The sequence below is a fragment of the Rhinoderma darwinii genome, chromosome 3 (genome assembly GCF_050947455.1).
Source record: "Rhinoderma darwinii isolate aRhiDar2 chromosome 3, aRhiDar2.hap1, whole genome shotgun sequence".
NCBI lineage: Eukaryota > Metazoa > Chordata > Amphibia > Anura > Rhinodermatidae > Rhinoderma > Rhinoderma darwinii.
This window is the reverse complement of record NC_134689.1, coordinates 406506677-406526286: the sequence shown is the minus strand read 5'-3', so window position 1 is coordinate 406526286 and position 19610 is coordinate 406506677. Positions and strand designations below refer to the sequence as shown.

General features: G+C 41.0%; 1 protein-coding gene and 1 long non-coding RNA gene across 2 annotated transcripts in view; one reads left to right on the top strand and one right to left on the bottom strand.

The window, feature by feature from the left end:
• Positions 1–19610, top strand: part of LOC142748419 (uncharacterized) — an 88766-nt gene that overhangs the window by 55208 nt on the left and 13948 nt on the right. The gene's annotated exons all lie outside the window — the stretch shown is intronic.
• On the bottom strand, positions 11185–18286 carry LOC142748416 (transmembrane 4 L6 family member 4-like). Its single transcript, XM_075855512.1, has 4 exons — positions 18104–18286; positions 13047–13112; positions 11596–11759; positions 11185–11380 (listed from the first exon to the last, which is right to left on the bottom strand). The coding sequence occupies exons 1-4, from the start codon at positions 18284–18286 to the stop codon at positions 11185–11187; spliced, it is 609 nt and encodes a 202-aa protein (XP_075711627.1).

The following is a 19610-nucleotide window of genomic DNA, read 5'->3' as shown; positions in this document are numbered from 1 at the left end:
AGTGTCCTGTATATAATGTATATAAGTGTCCTGTATATAATGTATATAAGTGTCCTGCATATAATGTATATAAGTGTCCTGCATATAATGTATATAAGTGTCCTGCATATAATGTATATAAGTGTCCTGCATATAATGTATATAAGTGTCCTGCATATAATGTATAGAAGTGTCCTGCATATAATGTATAGAAGTGTCCCGCATATAATGTATATAAGTGTCCTGCATATAATGTATATAAGTGTCCTGCATATAATGTAAAGAAGTGTCCCGCATATAATGTATAGAAGTGTCCCGCATATAATGTATATAAGTGTCCCGCATATAATGTATAGAAGTGTCCTGCATATAATGTATATAAGTGTCCCGCATATAATGTATAGAAGTGTCCTGCATATAATGTATATAAGTGTCCTGCATATAATGTATATAAGTGTCCTGCATATAATGTATAGAAGTGTCCCGCATATAATGTATATAAGTGTCCCACATATAATGTATATAGGTGTCCCGCATATAATGTATATAAGTGTCCTGCATATAATGTATATAAGTGTCCCGTATATAATGCATATAAGTGTCCCGCATATAATGTATATAAGTGTCCTGCATATAATGTATATAAGTGTCCCGCATATAATGTATAGAAGTGTCCTGCATATAATGTATAGAAGTGTCCTGTATATAATGTATATAAGTGTCCCGCATATAATGTATATAAGTGTCCCGCATATAATGTATATAAGTGTCCCGCATATAATGTATATAAGTGTCCCGTATATAATGCATATAAGTGTACCGCATATAATGTATATAAGTGTCCCGCATATAATGTATATAAGTGTCCTGCATATAATGTATATAAGTGTCCTGCATATAATGTATATAAGTGTCCTGCATATAATATATATAAGTGTCCTGCATATAATGTATATAAGTGTCCTGCATATAATGTATATAAGTGTCCTGCATATAATGTATATATGTGCCCCGCATATAATGTATATAAGTGTCCCGCATATAACGTATATAAGTGTCCCGCATATAATGTATATAAGTGTCCCGCATATAATGTATATAAGTGTCCCGCATATAATGTATATAAGTGTCCTGTATATAATGTATATAAGTGTCCTGTATATAATGTATATAAGTGTCCTGCATATAATGTATATAAGTGTCCTGCATATAATGTATATAAGTGTCCTGCATATAATGTATATAAGTGTCCTGCATATAATGTATATAAGTGTCCTGCATATAATGTATAGAAGTGTCCTGCATATAATGTATAGAAGTGTCCCGCATATAATGTATATAAGTGTCCTGCATATAATGTATATAAGTGTCCTGCATATAATGTAAAGAAGTGTCCCGCATATAATGTATAGAAGTGTCCCGCATATAATGTATATAAGTGTCCCGCATATAATGTATAGAAGTGTCCTGCATATAATGTATATAAGTGTCCCGCATATAATGTATAGAAGTGTCCTGCATATAATGTATATAAGTGTCCTGCATATAATGTATATAAGTGTCCTGCATATAATGTATAGAAGTGTCCCGCATATAATGTATATAAGTGTCCCACATATAATGTATATAGGTGTCCCGCATATAATGTATATAAGTGTCCTGCATATAATGTATATAAGTGTCCCGTATATAATGCATATAAGTGTCCCGCATATAATGTATATAAGTGTCCTGCATATAATGTATATAAGTGTCCCGCATATAATGTATAGAAGTGTCCTGCATATAATGTATAGAAGTGTCCTGTATATAATGTATATAAGTGTCCCGCATATAATGTATATAAGTGTCCCGCATATAATGTATATAAGTGTCCCGCATATAATGTATATAAGTGTCCCGTATATAATGCATATAAGTGTCCCGCATATAATGTATATAAGTGTCCCGCATATAATGTATATAAGTGCCCCGCATATAATGTATATAAGTGTCCTGCATATAATGTATATGTGTCCCGCATATAATGTATATAAGTGTCCGGCATGTAATGTATATAAGTGCCCTGGACTTCTTTTGACGAGGCTGTATTTTTACGCGTCGTCGTTTGACAGCTGTCAAACGACGACGGTCGTCTGCACAGTACGTCGGCAAACCTATTCAAGTGAATGGGCAGATGTTTGCCGACGTATTGTAGCATAATACGCCTCGTTTACGTCTGAAAATAGGTCGTGTGAACCCAGACTTAGGCTGTGCCATCAATGTAATCCTAAAGGTCTAAAATTCAGAGGCATCGATAAACTGCCCCTCGGATCCAGAGGAGGTAACTTTGGAAAAATTGGCTCAATTAGAGAGCAGATGGATCTATAAATTACGAAGTCTTGCCCCTTTAGGACTTATTGGATTTAATGCTTTTCTGTAGTTGTTTCCCCTTTTTAACCCCTACCCGCACCAGGACGTAACTGTCCGTCGTTGCGGGAGGTTACTTCCCGCACGAGGACGTATAGTTACTGAGTTTTTCCCGATGCACACTGTCGCGGACAGCTGACACTCCCCTCTTGCCGGCCAGCGGTCTTTTGCCGCTGATATCGGCGAATTAACCCCTTAAATTCGGCGATCGGGTGCAATCGCCGAATTTTAGGGGTTTCTACCATATCGGCAGACCCCCGTCCGAAATTGCGCGGTCTGCCGATAATTAGTATGGCAAACGGAAGCCAAACAATGGCTACCGGGTCTGCCAAGGACGGAAGCCCATCAGGACCAACCTTCGGCTGGTCCTGATAGGCTTCCTGTCAGAGTGACAGGAAGTCACTGTGCCGTTCCCGATCCACACTGTCGGCGACAGTGTGCATCGGGAACTTGGAGATCAGCTGTCCCCCACAGCTGACACTCTCCAGTGTTGCCGATCAGCGGCTCACCGTTACATGCGGGGCTCGATTGCGATCTCCGCATGTAGCGGGTTTGTAGCGCATCAGCAGCCCCCATGCAATCGTGGGGGCTTCTGATGCTTGTGATGGCACCCGGGGGCCAGACAACGGCCCCCAGGTCTGCCATGTATGTCAGCCTATGAGGATCAGCCTCTGCTGATCCTCGTAGACCAACTGTCAGGGTATGTTCACACGGCGGGGGTCCGTAACGGCTGAAATTACGGGGATGTTTCAGCCTGAAAACATCCCCGTAATTTCAGCCGTACCGGCATGTGCAGGCGCTTGAACGCCGCCTCAATTACGGCCGTAATTAGCGCTGCTATTCATTGGAGTCAATGAATAGCGGCTCCAATTACGGCCAAAGAAGTGACAGGTCACTTCTTCTACGCGGGCGTCTATTTACGCGCCGTCATTTGACAGCGGCGCGTAAATATACGCCTCGTGTGAACAGACAAACGTCTGCCCATTGCTTTCAATGGGCAGATGTTTGTCAGCGCTATTGAGGCGCTATTTTCAGACGTAATTCGGGGCAAAAACGCCCGAATTACGTCCGTAAATAGGCCGTGTGAACATACCCTCAGAGTGACTGTGACGTCACACTGACAGTTGGAATACGTTATACTACCTAGGTAGTGTAATGTATTCTAGCAGCGATCAGAGCTGCAGGTCAAAAAAAGAAAGCGTAAAAAGTAAAAAAAAGTTATTAAAAATGTTTTATAAAAGTGTAAAAATAAAAGGTTTTGTTTTCCTATAATAAGTCATTTATTATAGGGAAAAAATGAAAACGTTACAAAAAAGTACACGGATTTGGTATCACCGCGTTCGTAACGACCCAAACTATGAAACTAAAATGTTAATTTTTCCGCACGGTGAACGCCGCAAACAAAATAAACGGAAAACTGATATAGAATAAAAAGTGATCAAAAAGTCGCATATACCCCAAAATAGTACCAATAAAAACTACAACCCGTCCCGCAAAAAAATAGACCTCCCACAGCTTTTTTGACGAAAAAATAAAAAAGTTACGGCTCAGAATAGCGTGTCTCAGAAAATAAATTATTTTATAGAAACTTAATTTTATTGTGCAAACGCTGCAAAACGTAAAGAAAACTATACACATATGGTATCGGCGTAATCGTACCGACCGGCAGAATAAATTAAAACGTAATTTATTGCGCTCGGTGAACGCTGTAAGAAATAAATAATTGAAAGCGCCAAAATTGCTGTTTTTTGGTCACCTTAGCTCTAAAAAAGATCCTGAGGGGCCAAAATGCTCACTATACCCCTAGAAAAATTCCTTGAGGAGTGTAGATTCCAAAATAGGGTGACTTTTGGGGGGTTTCCACCGTGTTGGTCCCTCCGGGGCGTTGCAAACCCGACATGGCACTGAAAACCAATCCAGCAAAATCTGCGCTCCAAAATCCAAATGGTGCTCCCTCCCTCCTGAGCCCTGCTGTGGGTTCAAATATCAGTTTACGACCACATATGGGGTATTGCCGTAATCGGGAGAAATTGCTTTACAAATGTTGGGCGGCTTTTTCTCCTTTATTCCTTGTAAAAATGAAAAAATTCTGTGTCTTCACAGAAAAATAGGTGATTTTCATCTTCACAGACTAATTCCACTAAATTCTGCAAAAAAACTGTGGGGTCAAAATGCTAACTATACACCTAGAAAAATGCCTTGAGGGGTGTAGTTTCCAAAATGGGGTCACTTTGGGGGGGGGTTTCGACTGTTTCGGTACCACAAGACCTCCTCAAACCAGACATGGTGCCTAAAATATATTCCTAAAAAAAGGAGGCCCCAAAATCCTCTAGGTGCTCCTTTGCTTCTGAGGCCGGTATTTCAGTCCATTACCGCACTAGGGCCACATGTTGGATATTTCTAAAATCTGCAGAATCTGGGCAATAAATATTGAGTTGTGTTTCTCTGGTAAAACCTTCTGTGTTACAGATTTTTTTTTATTACAAATTAATTTCGGCAAAAAAAATGAAATTTGTAAATTTCACCTCTACTTTGCCTTAATTCCTGTGAAACGCCTAAAGGGTTAAAATACTTTCTGAATGTGGTTTTGAATACCTTGAGAAGTGCAGTTTTCAAAATGGGGTGATTTATGGGGACTTTCTAATATATAAGGCCCTCAAAGCCACTTCAGAACTGAACAGGTCCCTGAAAAAATAGGTTTTGAAATTTTATTGAAAATATGAGAAATTGCTGCTAAAGTTCTAAGCCTCGTAACGTCCTAGAAAAATAAAAGTACGTGAAAAAAAATGATGCAAACATAAAGTAGACATATGGGGGATGTTAACTAGTAATTATTTTGTGTGGTATTACTATCTGTTTCACAAGCAAATACATTTAAATTTAGAAAAATGCAAATTTTTGCAAATTTTTGCTAAAATGTGAAGTTTTTCACAAAGAAATATTGAATTTATCGACCACATTTTTCCACTATCATAAAGTACAATATGTCACGAGAAAACAATCTCAGAATCGCTTGAATAGGTAAAAGCGTTCCGGAGTTATTACCACATAAAGTGACACATGTCAGGTTTGAAAAAATCGGCTGTGCCACAAGGCCAAAACAGGCTGTGTCCTAAAGGGGTTAAAGAAGGGATGGGCTAGGGAGTCTTTTTTTCAATCTTTATTTTCAGTAACTTCTTACATCAATTTTTAACCTTTCACCCCTTCGCGCACCCAGACGTGCTCTTACGTCCGGGTACGGGGGGTGATGTTTGGAGCGTGCTCACGTGCTGAGCGCGCTCCATATGCTGCGGGTCTCAGCTGTATTTTACAGCGGACATTCGGGACTAACAGCCAGGAGCAGCGATCGCGCAACGAGATCGGGGGTGACGACGGTTGTCATGGCAGCCCAGGGGCCTAATGAAGGCCCCCAGGACTACCTTCACTCTGCCTCTGTTAAGCCCTGCCTATACGTTAGTACTGCAGTGTATTGTACCAGTGATGTAACGATTGCTGGTTCAAGTCCCCTAGGGGGGCTAATAAAATGTGTAAAAAAAAATGTAAAAATAAGTGATATATTTGAAAAGTTAAAAAAAAAAAACCTTTTCCCATTTTTTCCTTAAAGTAATGTAAAAAATAAAAAAAGTAAACAAAATTGGTATCGCTGCGTCCATAAAAGTCTGAACTATTACACTATAGCGTTATTTAACGCGCACGGTGAACACCGTAAAAACAAAAAATTTAAAAATGCCAAAATCACAGTTTTTTGGTCTACTGAGCTCTAAAAAATTTTTTTAGAAAAAGTGATCAAAAAGTTGGACGTACCAAAAAATGGTACCCATAAAAACTACATCTCGTCCCTCAAAAAAATAAGCCATCACACCGCTCAATCAGTGAAAAAATAAAACCGTTCTGGCTCTCAGAATGTGGCGACACAAAACGTTTTTTGGCAATAAAAGTAGTAAAATCTAAAAAAAAACGATATAAATTTTACTGCATGGTGAAAGCCGTAAAAATGAAACCCAAAAACGAAACCCAAAATCTATTGCGGAATCACAGGTTTTTCCAACTTCAGCCCGCAAAGAAATTGTTTTCCGTTTCCCAGCACATTATATGGAACTATAAATGGTACCAAAAGAAACTACAACTCCTCCAACAAAAAAAATAAGCCCTCGCACCGCTCTATTGACGGAAAAATAGTTATGGCTCTTGGAATGAGGGGAGTGAAAAACGAAAATCAAAAAATGGCTCAGTCCCAAAGGGGTTAATGTGTACCTCCTCTTTTATAGATTTTTTTTTGGAGGTATTCTTCACAACCAGTAACAACCAGTTCTTCTTTCTTCGGTTTGGGCCATGTTGTATGTTTGTATGCGTGACGACATTGTCAGCTGGTATAATTACCATGACAACGTCCTCGCTCAAGGGCACACATGTCGGCTGATGACTCTCGCCCGGAGTTCAGCGGATCATCCCGACATGCGCCAGAGAAGTACGCCTTTTATAAATAACTACACGGATGGACATATTGGTTCTTCCCGCCAAATAGTACATGAATAACGCGTGTCATGATTGCTTTTCTTTAGGTACGCTCACTTGGCCTTCCGTTTTCTCCTTTCCGGCTTCTCCGATCACGTGTTCTTTACAGCCCAATCATAACACTACATCCCCGATGTAATGCCGGTCATCACATCCCATAGACCACGCCTCCCGAGGGAGAACTTTTTTCGAAACGCGCGTTGGGGTGGCCGGTTGTTCACTAGTTGTTCCTGCGCCTGGTCCGTCCGTAGACAAACATGCTACGGAGCATCTTCTGACTCTCCTGGATGATCACGTATTGATCTTTTTGTCCTCTGAATTTATTTATTTTGTGCTGTTGTTTAGTCTCATTGGATTCAGGTGACATACTGTACATGTTTACTTCCCACTTCTGAGATTCATGCACCAATGTAATTCATGATATTGATAGTACTTGTGATCTGTGTGCATTTACATCCATATGAAGGTCCATGATCTTTGGAGTTGTTTCTAGTAACAATAGAAGGATAATTAATGTAATGGATGTAATAGTGAGCGCAGCTCTGGAGTATATTACAGGATGTAACTCAGGATCAGTACAGGATAAGTAATGTAATTCATGATATTGATAGTACTTGTGATCTATGTGCATTTACATCCATATGAAGGTCCATGATCTTTAGAGTTGTTTCTAGTAACTCTAGAAGGATAAGTAATGTAATGTATGTACACAGTGACTCCACCAGCAGAATAGTGAGTGCAGCTCCGGAGTATAATACAGGATGGTGTGTGGCCAGGTCTGGCTTGCTTCTGTATATAGTAATGTGTAAGGTGTAAGAAATAGTTTTGGATTATTATTGAGTAAGATATGTTTTGTACTTTTACATAAAATAAAGAGATACAGGATGTAACTCAGTATCAGTACAGGATAAGTAATGTAATGTATGTACACAGTGACTCCACCAGCAGAATAGTGAGTGCAGCTCTGGAGTATAATACAGGATGTAACTCAGTATCAGTACAGGATAAGTAATGTAATGTATGTACACAGTGACTCCACCAGCAGAATAGTGAGTGCAGCTCTGGAGTATAATACAGGATGTAACTCAGGATCAGTACAGGATAAGTAATGTATGTACACAGTGACTCCACCAGCAGAATAGTGAGTGCAGCTCTGGAGAATAATACAGGCTGTAACTCGGGATCAGTACAGGATAAGTAATGTCATGTATGTACACAGTGACTCCACCAGCAGAATAGTGAGTGCAGCTCTGGAATATAATACAGGATGTAACTCAGGATCAGTACAGGATAAGTAATGTAATGTATGTACACAGTGACCCCCACCAGCAGAATAGTGAGTGCAGCTCTGGAGTATAATACAGGATGTAACTCAGGATCAGTACAGGATAAGTAATGTAATGTATGTACAGAGTGACTCCACCAGCAGAATAGCGAGTGCAGCTCTGGAGTATAATACAGGATGTAACTCAGGATCAGTACAGGCTAAGTAATGTAATGTATGTACACAGTGACTCCACCAGCAGAATAGTGAGTGCAGCTCTGGAGAATAATACAGGATGTAACTCAGGATCAGTACAGGATAAGTAATGTAATGTATGTACACAGTGACTCCACCAGCAGAATAGTGAGTCCAGCTCTGGAGAATAATACGGGCTGTAACTCCGGATCAGTACAGGATAAGTAATGTCATGTATGTACACAGTGACTACACCAGCAGAATAGTGAGTCCAGCTCTGGAGTATAATACAGGATGTAACTCCGGATCAGTACATGATAAGTAATGTAATGTATGTACACAGTGACTTAAAGGATATGTAAACGTTTAAAGACTATTTTTGTATTATTTTTTTTTTTTAGAAAACAATGTATCAATTTATCATGGTGTTGTATGAAACTTTTAAAATTTTATTACATTTTTTTTTTACTTTTTGAGATACAGCTTCTATGTATCCTGGATCTGTCACCAGTTTATTAATTCCCTATCTCCTAACTAATCTGATAGGCACTTTGCTGCTGATAACTACAGTGTCATTTTTCCCCAAAAACATTTATTACTTGCAAAGCTATGATCATTTTTCTAAATATCCTAATGTGACTCTAGTAGCCAAATGGGAGGCAACTCTTTTTTTCACTCTGGGCGGTGTAATGTTTTCTGTATGATGCTGTCCAATCAGCACACAGCTTCTCCCCCTTCCCTGCCCAGCAACACAGTGTGATCCTATAGTATACAGCTTCCATTTCCGACTGTGTATTCAACTGGAGATATCTCCGGTTGTGTCACAGCTAGAACTGTGATCCTGGTGCCATATGAAAGATTAGAATCTCATCTCAGAAACACTGTTCTAGGGGGTCCACAGCCTGAGATATGGCTGTTCTAGGTGGTCCACAGCCGGAGATATGGCTATTTGAAGTGATCCCCCTTCCCTCCAGCCTCAGTCTCTCACACTGTGTGAAGCAGCTTAATGCTAATAGGACAGCGTCAGAGGCTGGGAGGAGGCTCCACCTTCAGGAGAATCTCTGGTGTTGACGCCCACTTGGCTAGTATAGCTTAATTTACATATTTAGAAAAAAGCTCATAACTTTTAAAATAAACTTTTTGGGGCACAATTTTCACTATTATTATCAGCGTGACAGCGTTTATTAGATCAGCTAGGAGATTGGGCATTACTAAACTAGTGACCGATCATCTTTCAGGGAAAAGAGTCAGGAGGAGTATGTGGACCTGACACACAAAATAACACTGTGCCCCCAGACTCCAGATATTAGATTGATTTTATTCACTATTCAGCATTTATCATTCCGTATACGCGGCGAGGACCTCACACGAGGCTTCCTTCTCCAGTTCACAATTTACGTACTTTGTACAAATTACTTCAAATAGAAATAGCTTAAATAAATCACATGACAAGCCAGGGTGATGGGGGCAGAGGATCCGACAGATATCGCTCCTGTGCTTCTATGTCCTGTGGAAGAGAAAATAATAATGATGATAATATCATTGTGAACAAGTAAATAATCACATTTTCTGTGTTGAATGATTACATTATACACCTTTATAGCGGTCAGAGATCTAAAGAGCTCCAAATCTTCTGCATAGTCATAGAGATAAATGAGAAAATTCTGTCTGTCTGCAGCCACCACTAGGGGGAGCTCCCTGCATACAGATTTAGCTGCATAAATCTGTATGTAAGATCTGTATGTGAATGATTGATAGTGGCCTATCAATATTGGGTCGTGGAGGTCCGACCACCAGAACCCCTGCCTTTTAGCAAAATAAAGGGGCCGCAGTACTCCAGCGAGCGTTATTTCCCCTTCATTGTGTACACAGGCACAACGGCTTGTCCGTACGGGTGGCTATGCCTGGTAATGCAGGATAGGCAATCAATGTTTGACTCCTGAAAAATCCCTTTAACTGTGCACTTCTATTTCTGCAGGAGGATGGGGCGTTTTGGATACTAGGATCCCCACCTAAATGCTCCGCTGTTTAATGGGTTATATTCCTGGGGGTACAACATGGATTCTAACTTATTACCACCTAGTGGCCAATAGATGTATAGCAGGTTGTAATTAAATCAATGGAAGGATGTGAACTAGAGAAATCTTGTGGTCATTAGGTGTATAGCAGGGTTGTCCTAATATTTTATGAGACTGGAGATGGCATTCAGGACCTGTTCGTTCTTAAAATTTTGGGGCATTTTTTTAATCCTGAAGAAGGGCCTAATTTTGGGAGGAGGGAGGAGTATATTTAAAAGTTTTATTCATCTCTTCTTTCTTGGATTAATTCCTAATTTTAGCTAAAAAAAACCTGCATAAAAAAGTCCATGAAAATGCAAAGTTTGACCTGGGCCTATTTTTGCTTTCTCATCCTTTTGATGATTTTTTTATTAGCCTGGTCACCCACAAGAGTGTACGATTTTAAAGTACTCTTGCCATGCAGGGTATGGCCAAGTGAGAAATGAAGACATCTTGTGGTGATGATGTGTATAGCAGGGCTCTTTTTTTGAATTAACCATCTTGTAATCTAAATTTTTTGGAGTATGTCAAGGCTTCCATATGCTCCTTAGATTATGATACATTATGAGTAGCTTTTACTATTTTGTCACTTATTTACATTGCAACCATGGATTTTGGTTTATGTACTCTATCACTTATCGCCCTCTAGTGGTCAATGTGTGCCTAACAGGGTCGTTTATACATTTCTAGGCTTATCTAGATCGATAAAATATCAGACCAATAATGCACAGAAGTCATTATAACACATCTACTCACATTCGCACTCTAGTGCCGTCCCCTTTGGCAGGTCCCACAGAGGAAGCCTAATAAACCATTAATCATCTGAATCGTGCAGAGGACGACTTGAATTGCGCTGGCCACCATGATTGTGGAGAAGAAGATGACATTGAACTCAACCACTCCTACCGGTATAGTACAACGGGACCAGGACTCTTTGTGGAACAGGTAGCTGCGTTCCAGACTGTGAGGAGAGGACACATCGTCAGATGGACTATAAACACGCAGTCCTCGTATTTCTCTGACTAGAAGACTCATTGTCCTAGACATTTGTGCAAAAAATCTTCTCTCTAGTATCGAGAAAACTCTTTTTTCATTTCGTGAATCTAAGCTTGGGTGTGTCTAAGGAATAATATTAAGAAATTCGGTAATTTTTTTTTTGCCCCGTGTGACACTTACTCTATAAATTCCCTTTCTATCTTAAAGGGGGACGTCCAGCGTTGTTGTCCATTAATGAACCTGTAGTAACACTGGGGGCCATGGATGAGACCCAGCAACGAGGTGACAAATCCATAGATGGATCCACAAACAGCAACTGCTGCCAAGAGGATAGAGACCAACATCTACGGAAAGAGGAAAGACAAACTGAGCTTCATTCATGTTCTATATTATAAGACTTTACCAACTATCGGGTGAAATTATTACAAAAATTATCGATCATAAGGAATCCGGCAATAATTGGAAGTTTTTGCCCATTTGTCAGTATCCATTGAGTGTTCTGGGGGTTGCTATCCAGTGAGCAGCGAGTGTACAAAAGGAGGAGCAAACTCATTTTTTTTTTGGGACTTCCTTGTCTTGGTATAAGATTTAGGGCACCATAGACATAAAGACTATAGGACATGTGCTGGAGGAACTTTTCAGTTAGAACAACCATTATGGTGCTGGGACAAGGATTCCTTGAAGACCATTGGACTCTATTGCGTAGTTGCCAATAGTCCCGAATTTGCCTTGATTATCAGATTATCCCTATTTTTTAACGGCAGTCCCATATAAAAATTTGAGTTATTAAAGGGTTCTAATCTGGGGTCTGAATAATGGGGTTTTGGGTCTGCACTACGGGGTCCGGTCTGGGTATGAAGTTCCGGGTCGTTGATCTGAACTATGGGGTCTGGTCAGGGGTTTGAGTTATGGGGTCTGTTCTTGGGTCTAATTTTTGAGGCCTGGTCTGGATGAAAGGGGTTTATAAAAAGATTTATTTCAACAGCAAATGATGTCTGAGATCACTGTTGTGGGCAATCCCCTCCCTCACTGTAAGGTCCTAATCCCAAGAACAGTATATAAGGAATTTTCAGGAAAAATATATATATTCTGACAAACCCTTCCCCATGGAAAGCCATGTCCAGCAAACCCCACCCCATGGTGAGCCACATCCAGGATAACCGATAGGGTTGTCTTCGGCTGGACTTGTCAACTCCTTGTTGCAGGGCCTCATATATGCTCAATGGAGGACATGGGCCCATCATAGACCAATTTTTGATCTACAGCAGTGGTTCCAAAGTGGTCCCTAGGTGAGTTCTCTGTTGGGGTCTGTGGGGTCCTGCAAGCTGGTTTGCTGAGATCCTTTACGTAAAAATGTGTTGTTAATAAATGTCATCTGACTACAGTGCTCAAATGTAGTCGCAGTGATGACATCACTATGCTCTGGTGATGTGTTGTGTGTATGAGCAACGGTTTAAGATTTCACAGTGGTGTCTCTAGCTGGTTTTGGTTCCTTGACCTGATTGGAAACCATATATATCATTGACTAGTAAAAACCAAATCACTGCCTATCCCTGAAGTCTTGCCTCACCCTAATGCAAAATGTGAACACGACCTTATAATTCCAACTTTGGCTATTATCATGATCATACCCCAAGTCGGTTGTTACATTTTCCTCGACGACCGGTGTACTGTATACAAATCGCAGGAATTAGGACCTAAGAGAAGAAAAATAAGTGTTATTGAGGCCAGGGTACCATAACATCTACCATTCCTACAGATGGGTTAAAGAATAACTCCACCTATTATCGGCAATTTGCCTTCCTTTATATGATCCATACATCAGGCTTTGTAATTTTCTCTGTATTAATAGGTGAGAATATAGATTTTTATGTATTTTTTGGGTTAACGGGCATTTGCCTGTTGAGGGTCTTAATTCTAGGATCCGAGTTGTGGGGTCTCTTCTGGAGTCCGAATTAGGGGGTCTGGCCAGGATTAAAGGGGTTATCCAGGCTATATAAAATGTTTTACTTTAACTACAAGTAGCATCTGAGATCACTATCGAAGGTAATCCCCCCCCCCTCTCTCTATACTGTGCTCACTGTAAGCTCCTTATAGTGAGGATGGTATACAGGGAATATTCAGAAAAAAATTATCAAATACTCCGCCCCATGGCAAGCCACGGCTCAACAACCCACACCCTGTCAAAGCTAAAATATCCATACAAAAAGCTTTCCAGTGTTGGCAACTATGGAACATGTCCATCCCATGCTAAGCTCCAGGGCCACACTACAAAATGTGTCACAGGGTCCTCACCTACCATGTATCATTAATGATACTAGTGTAGGGGAGTTTAGACCCCGACAGGCACCAGCGCCGGATACCGCTGCTATCTCTGTGCTCTTGGATCCACCCTTAAAGGGGTTGTCCAGGTTGGGGCTGTTTTTTATACTGACACTGATACTCCGCAGGATTGGTCATCAGTATATGATCATGCACAGATCAGCTGTCTCCGGGTGCCAGAATATTTGCAGGGGTCGGTGCCGGAAGGAGAAGGATCCGACCAATGTATAGCGGCCATGCTGCAGAAGTGAATAGAAGCAGAGCTGCAGTAACCCATCACGGCCACTGTGCAGTGGTCAGAGCTTTCTGCTTTTGGCTCTGACCCATGCATAGATTTTGGCACCCGGAGGCAGTCGGAATAGCTGATTGGTGCAGGGTCCGGGTGTCGGACACCTACGATCATATACTAATGACATATACTGTCCAATACAGCCCACAAACTGGACAACCCCTTTAAATACATATCTTCTAAACCATTCTAGTCATACCCTCAATAAAATACTCATAGTACTCCCCATACTGGCAAAGTTAATGTAATGCCCATAGTACCAGCCTCATAGTAAAAGTATGGCTCCAGATGTGTGTGTCCTTATGCGACAGTGCCACAGTGTGCCCTTTTGTCTATATCACCCTCAGCTCGGCAAATTTAGAGCAGATTGTCTGGCATCTGCCCCGGTTTAAAATAGAAAATCATTGATTCTCACATATTTATGTAACATGCTCAGGACCAATGAGAGAACAGGATATACAGTGGATGTGAAAAGTCTACACACCCCTATTAAAATGCCAGGTTTTTGTCATGTCAAAAAATAAGTACAAGATAAATCATTTCAGAACATTTTCCACCTTTAATGTGACCCATAATCTGTACAATTCCATTGAAAAACAAACTGAAATCATTTAGAGGGGCAAAATAAAAATAACAAAACTACAATTATGTGGTTGCATAAGTGTGAACACCGTCTTATAATTGGGGATGGGGTTGTGTTCAGAATTAGCCAATCACATTTAAACTCATGATAAATAGTAGTCAGTGCACAGCCGCCATTATTTAAAGTGATTTGGAGTAACCCCATATAAAGTTCAGCTGTTCTATTAGGATTTTCCTGACATTTACTTTGTTGCATGTGACAGCAAAAGCCATGGTCCGTAAAGAGCTGACAACACATCAAAGTCATCTGATTGTTGAAAGGCATCAGTCAGGAGAAGGGTACCAAAGAATTTCCAAGTCATTAGATATACCATGGAACACAGTGAAGATGGTCATCAAGAAGTGGATTACATTTGGCACAACAGTGACATTACCAAAACCTGGACGTCCCTCAAAACTTGATGAAAAGACCAGACGAAAATTGGTCCGGGAGGCTGCAAAGAGGCCTACAGCAACGTTAAAGGAGCAGCAGGACTTTCTGGCAGGTACTGGTTGTGTAGTGCATGTGACAACAATCTCCCGTATTCTTCATATGTCTGGGCTGTGGGGTAGGGTGGCAAGACGGAAGCCTGGTCTAACAAAGAAAAACATCCAAGCCCCGCTATGTTATGCAAAGACTTTTGGAGCATGGTGGAGGCAGCATTATGGAGCACGGTGGAGGCAGCATTATGAAGCACGGTGGAGGCAGCATTATGGAGCATGGTGGAGGCAGCATTATGGAGCATGGTGGAGGCAGCATTATGGAGCACGGTGGAGGCAGCATTATGAAGCACGGTGGAGGCAGCATTATGGAGCATGGTGGAGGCAGCATTATGGAGCATGGTGGAGGCAGCATTATGGAGCACGGTGGAGGCAGCATTATGAAGCACGGTGGAGGCAGCATTATGGAGCATGGTGGAGGCAGCATTATGGAGCATGGTGGAGGCAGCATTATGCTTTGGGGCTGTTTTTCTGCAGCTGGAACTGGGGCTTTAGTCAAGGTGAATATTGGCACAAGACCTGCAGCCTCTGCTAAAAAGATGAAGAGGAATTTCACCTTTCAGCACGACAACGACCCAAAGCAAAACCTCCAAATCAACAAAAGAATGGCCTCACCAGTAGAAGATCAACGTTTTGGAATGGCCGAGCCAGAGCCCAGACCTTAATCCCATTGAAAATCTGTGGGGTGACCTGAAGAGGGCTGTACACAGGAGATGCCCTCGCAATCTGACAATTTGGAGCTTTTGCAAGGAAGAGTGGGCAACAATTGCCAAGTCAAGATGTGCCATGCTGATAGACTTCTACCCAAAAAGACTGAATGCTGTCATAAGGTCAAAGGGTAATTCAACAAAGTATTAGTTTAAGGGTGTGCAGATTTATGCAACCACATTCTTTTTCCACCCTAAAAGATTTCAGTTTGTTTTTCAATGCAATTGTACAGATTATAGATGATATTAAAGGTGGAAAAAGTTCTAAAATGATTCATCTCGTACTGATTTTGTAACATGACAAAAACCTGGCATTTTAACAGGAATGTGTAGACTTTTTATATCCACTGTATGCGGAAAAAATAGGGATAAATATTTACATGCACAGCAGAGACTTCCTTATTAGTAATCATATAAAGCCGCACTATACTAAGTGCCTTCCCACCCCCAAATGGCTGATAACAGAGAACAATACTGATAACACAGGACGGCTGATACAAAAACTATTTATTCAATGTATACTTATAAAACTTCATATAAAAAAATAATATAAAATACTAACTTTTTTAAAATAGGCTTGGAGACCTTGAAACAGATAAATGACCGTATTTATTTAAAGGGGACATGTCATCAGGACATGCTCCCTCTATATTTTAGCATAATGTTCAATCAAAGCTGAACTTTGATCAATTGCTCCCTCTAAATTTCCCCTCAAAGTGTCAATTAGTGGGTCCGAAGAAATAAGCTCCGTACCCTGACCCCTTAAAAACGTGAGAGCAGATAGCTTTAATAATGGGTGTATCCCATAATAATGTTCCACAATACAGGAACGGACAGAGATAGTATGCAGGGTAAAAATAATCCTTCCAGGCTCTATATATGGCTTCTGAATAGATCCGCAGATCAATGAACCTTCTGAAGGCAAGCTAATACCGATAAGCAGCGGTGTCCGCCTCTTTAAGCAGAGGCCAAATCCGTTCTTGACCATACAATGGCAAGATAATACGGTCATATACAGCCCACATAATGCCGCCATACTACCATATAGTGTAAAAATAACGCTGCCATATACAGCCCACATAATGCCACCATACTACCATATAGTGTAAAAATAACACTGCCATATACAGCCCACAAAATGCCCCCATACTACCATCCAGTGCAAAGATAATGCTGCCATATAGTGTAAAGATAATACTGCCATATACAGCCCACAAAATGCTGTCATACTACCATCCAGTGAAAAGATAATGCTGCCATATAGTGTAAAGATAATACTGCCATATACAGCCCACAAAATGCTGTCATACTACCATACAGTGCAAAGATAATGCTGCCATATACAGCCCACAAAATGCTGCCATATACATCCCACAAAATGCTGTCATACTACCATATAGTGCAAAGATAATACTGCCATATACAGCCCACGAAATGCTGCCATATAGTGTAAAGATAATACTACCATATACATCCTACAAAATGCTGCCATACTACCATACAGTGCAAAGATAATGCTGCAATATATAGCCCACATAATGCTGCCATATAGTGCAAAGATAATGCTGCCATATACAGCCCACGAAATGCCGCTATACTACCATATAGTGCAAAGAAAATACTGTCACATACAGCCCACATAAAGCTGCCATACTATGATATAGTGCAAAGATAATACTGTCATATACAGCTCATATAATGCCACCATACTACCATTTAGTGTAAAGATAATACTGTCAGATGCAGCCCACAAAAAGCTGCCATACTACCATACAGTGCCAAGATAATACTGCCATATACAGCCCACAAAATGCTGTCATACTAGTATATAGTGCCAAGATAACACTGACATATACAGCCCACATAATGCCGCCATACTAGTATATAGTGCCAAGATAATACTGCCATACACAGCCCACATAATGCCGCTATACTACCATACAATATAGTGCCAAAAAATGCTGCCATACCATCATATAGTGCCAATATAAATGGCCATATACAGCCCAGGTACATATACGCTAGGGTAATACTGGGCGATTTTGGTTTGCTCCTGGGGTTCCTGTCTTAGTAAACGGGAGCCTGGTCAATTAACCAGTTTTCCACCCTCTTAATCCTACTCCTGACGGTATAAGGATGGGTAGAGGTCTCACTGGCTGTTGAGGAGGCATTTGTTCATGCCTGGAAGTCCCTCTACTTCTCAAAGAGCCCGACCTGTCTCCCGGTTCTGTATCCCCCATTAACTTACCAGGAATCCACTTCCAAAAAATCCCCCGAGATACAGGACTTCAGGCGTGAGCTTCTGCTGGGGGTCATTTACAGCATCGATGTCCCAACCAGGGAAGAGAAGTAATATATTACAGATAATGCACAGGGCACAAAAGGGGTACAATGAGACCCCAATAAATTTTGAACAGTCTCCAGTACACATTGCTTTAGGGTAAATAGAGATGAAAAAGGAAGGGGTTAAATGTGAAGGAGACCCCAGAGACTGGAGGGCAGAGATCTCGGGAGGATCGTCGGCTTCTTCCCCTGTGGCTGCTTCCTTATTGCTTCTTGAGTCACAACCACGTAAAACTGTGAAGTTTGAACCCGACTTTCCCACACAGAAATATTTATATATACATCCACATTGTAAGCGCTGTCATCCCCCAGGTAACTGGAAGACGTGGAACTAGAAGTCACAGCATGCCCTACTGGGTAGATAGATATGTATCTAAACCCATCATGTGTGATACAGTCTGCTGAGTCGGTGTATCTAAACCCATCATTTGTGATACTGTCTGCAGAGCCAGTGTATCTAAGCCTATCATATGTGATACTGTCTGCTGAGAAAGTGTATCTAATCCTATCATGTGCGATACTGTCAGCTGAGCCTATGTATCTAATCCTATAATGTGTGATACTGTCTGCTGAGCTGGTGTATCTAAACCCATCATGTGTGATACTGTCTGCTGAGCCGGTCTATCTAAGCCTATCATATGTTATACTGCCTGCTGAGGCGGTGTATCTAAACCTATTATGTGTGATACTGTCTGCTGAGCCGGTGTATCTAATCCTATCATGTGTGATACTGTCTGCTGAGCCGATGTATCTAAACCTATTATGTGTGATGCTGTCTGCTCAGCCAGTGTATCAAAACCTATTATGTGTGATACTGTCTGCTGAGCCGGTGTATCTAAGCCTATCATGTGTGATACTGTCTGCTGAGCTAGTGTATCTAAACCTATAATGTGTGAAACCGTCTGCTGAGCCAAGTATCTAACCCTATAATGTGTGATACTGTCTGCTGAGCCAGTGTATCTAATCCTATCATGTGTGATACTGTCTGCTGAGCCAAGTATCTAACCCTATAATGTGTGATACTGTCTGCTGAGCCAGTGTATCTAATCCTATCATGTGTGATACTGTCTGCTGAACCAGTGTATCTAAACCTATTATGTGTGACGCTGTCTGCTGAGCCAGTATATCTAAGCCTATCACGTGTGATACTGTCTTCTCAGCCAGTGTATCTGAGTCTACCATGTGTAATAATGTCTGCTGAGCTGGTGTATCTAATCCTACCATGTGTAATACTGTCTGCTGAGACAGTGTATCTAAACCTATAATGTGTGAAACTGTCTGCTGAGCGAAGTATCTAACCCTATAATGTGTGATACTGTCTGCTGAGCCAGTGTATCTAATCCTATCATGTGTGATACTGTCTGCTGAACCAGTGTATCGAAACCTATAATGTGTGAAACTGTCTGCTGAGC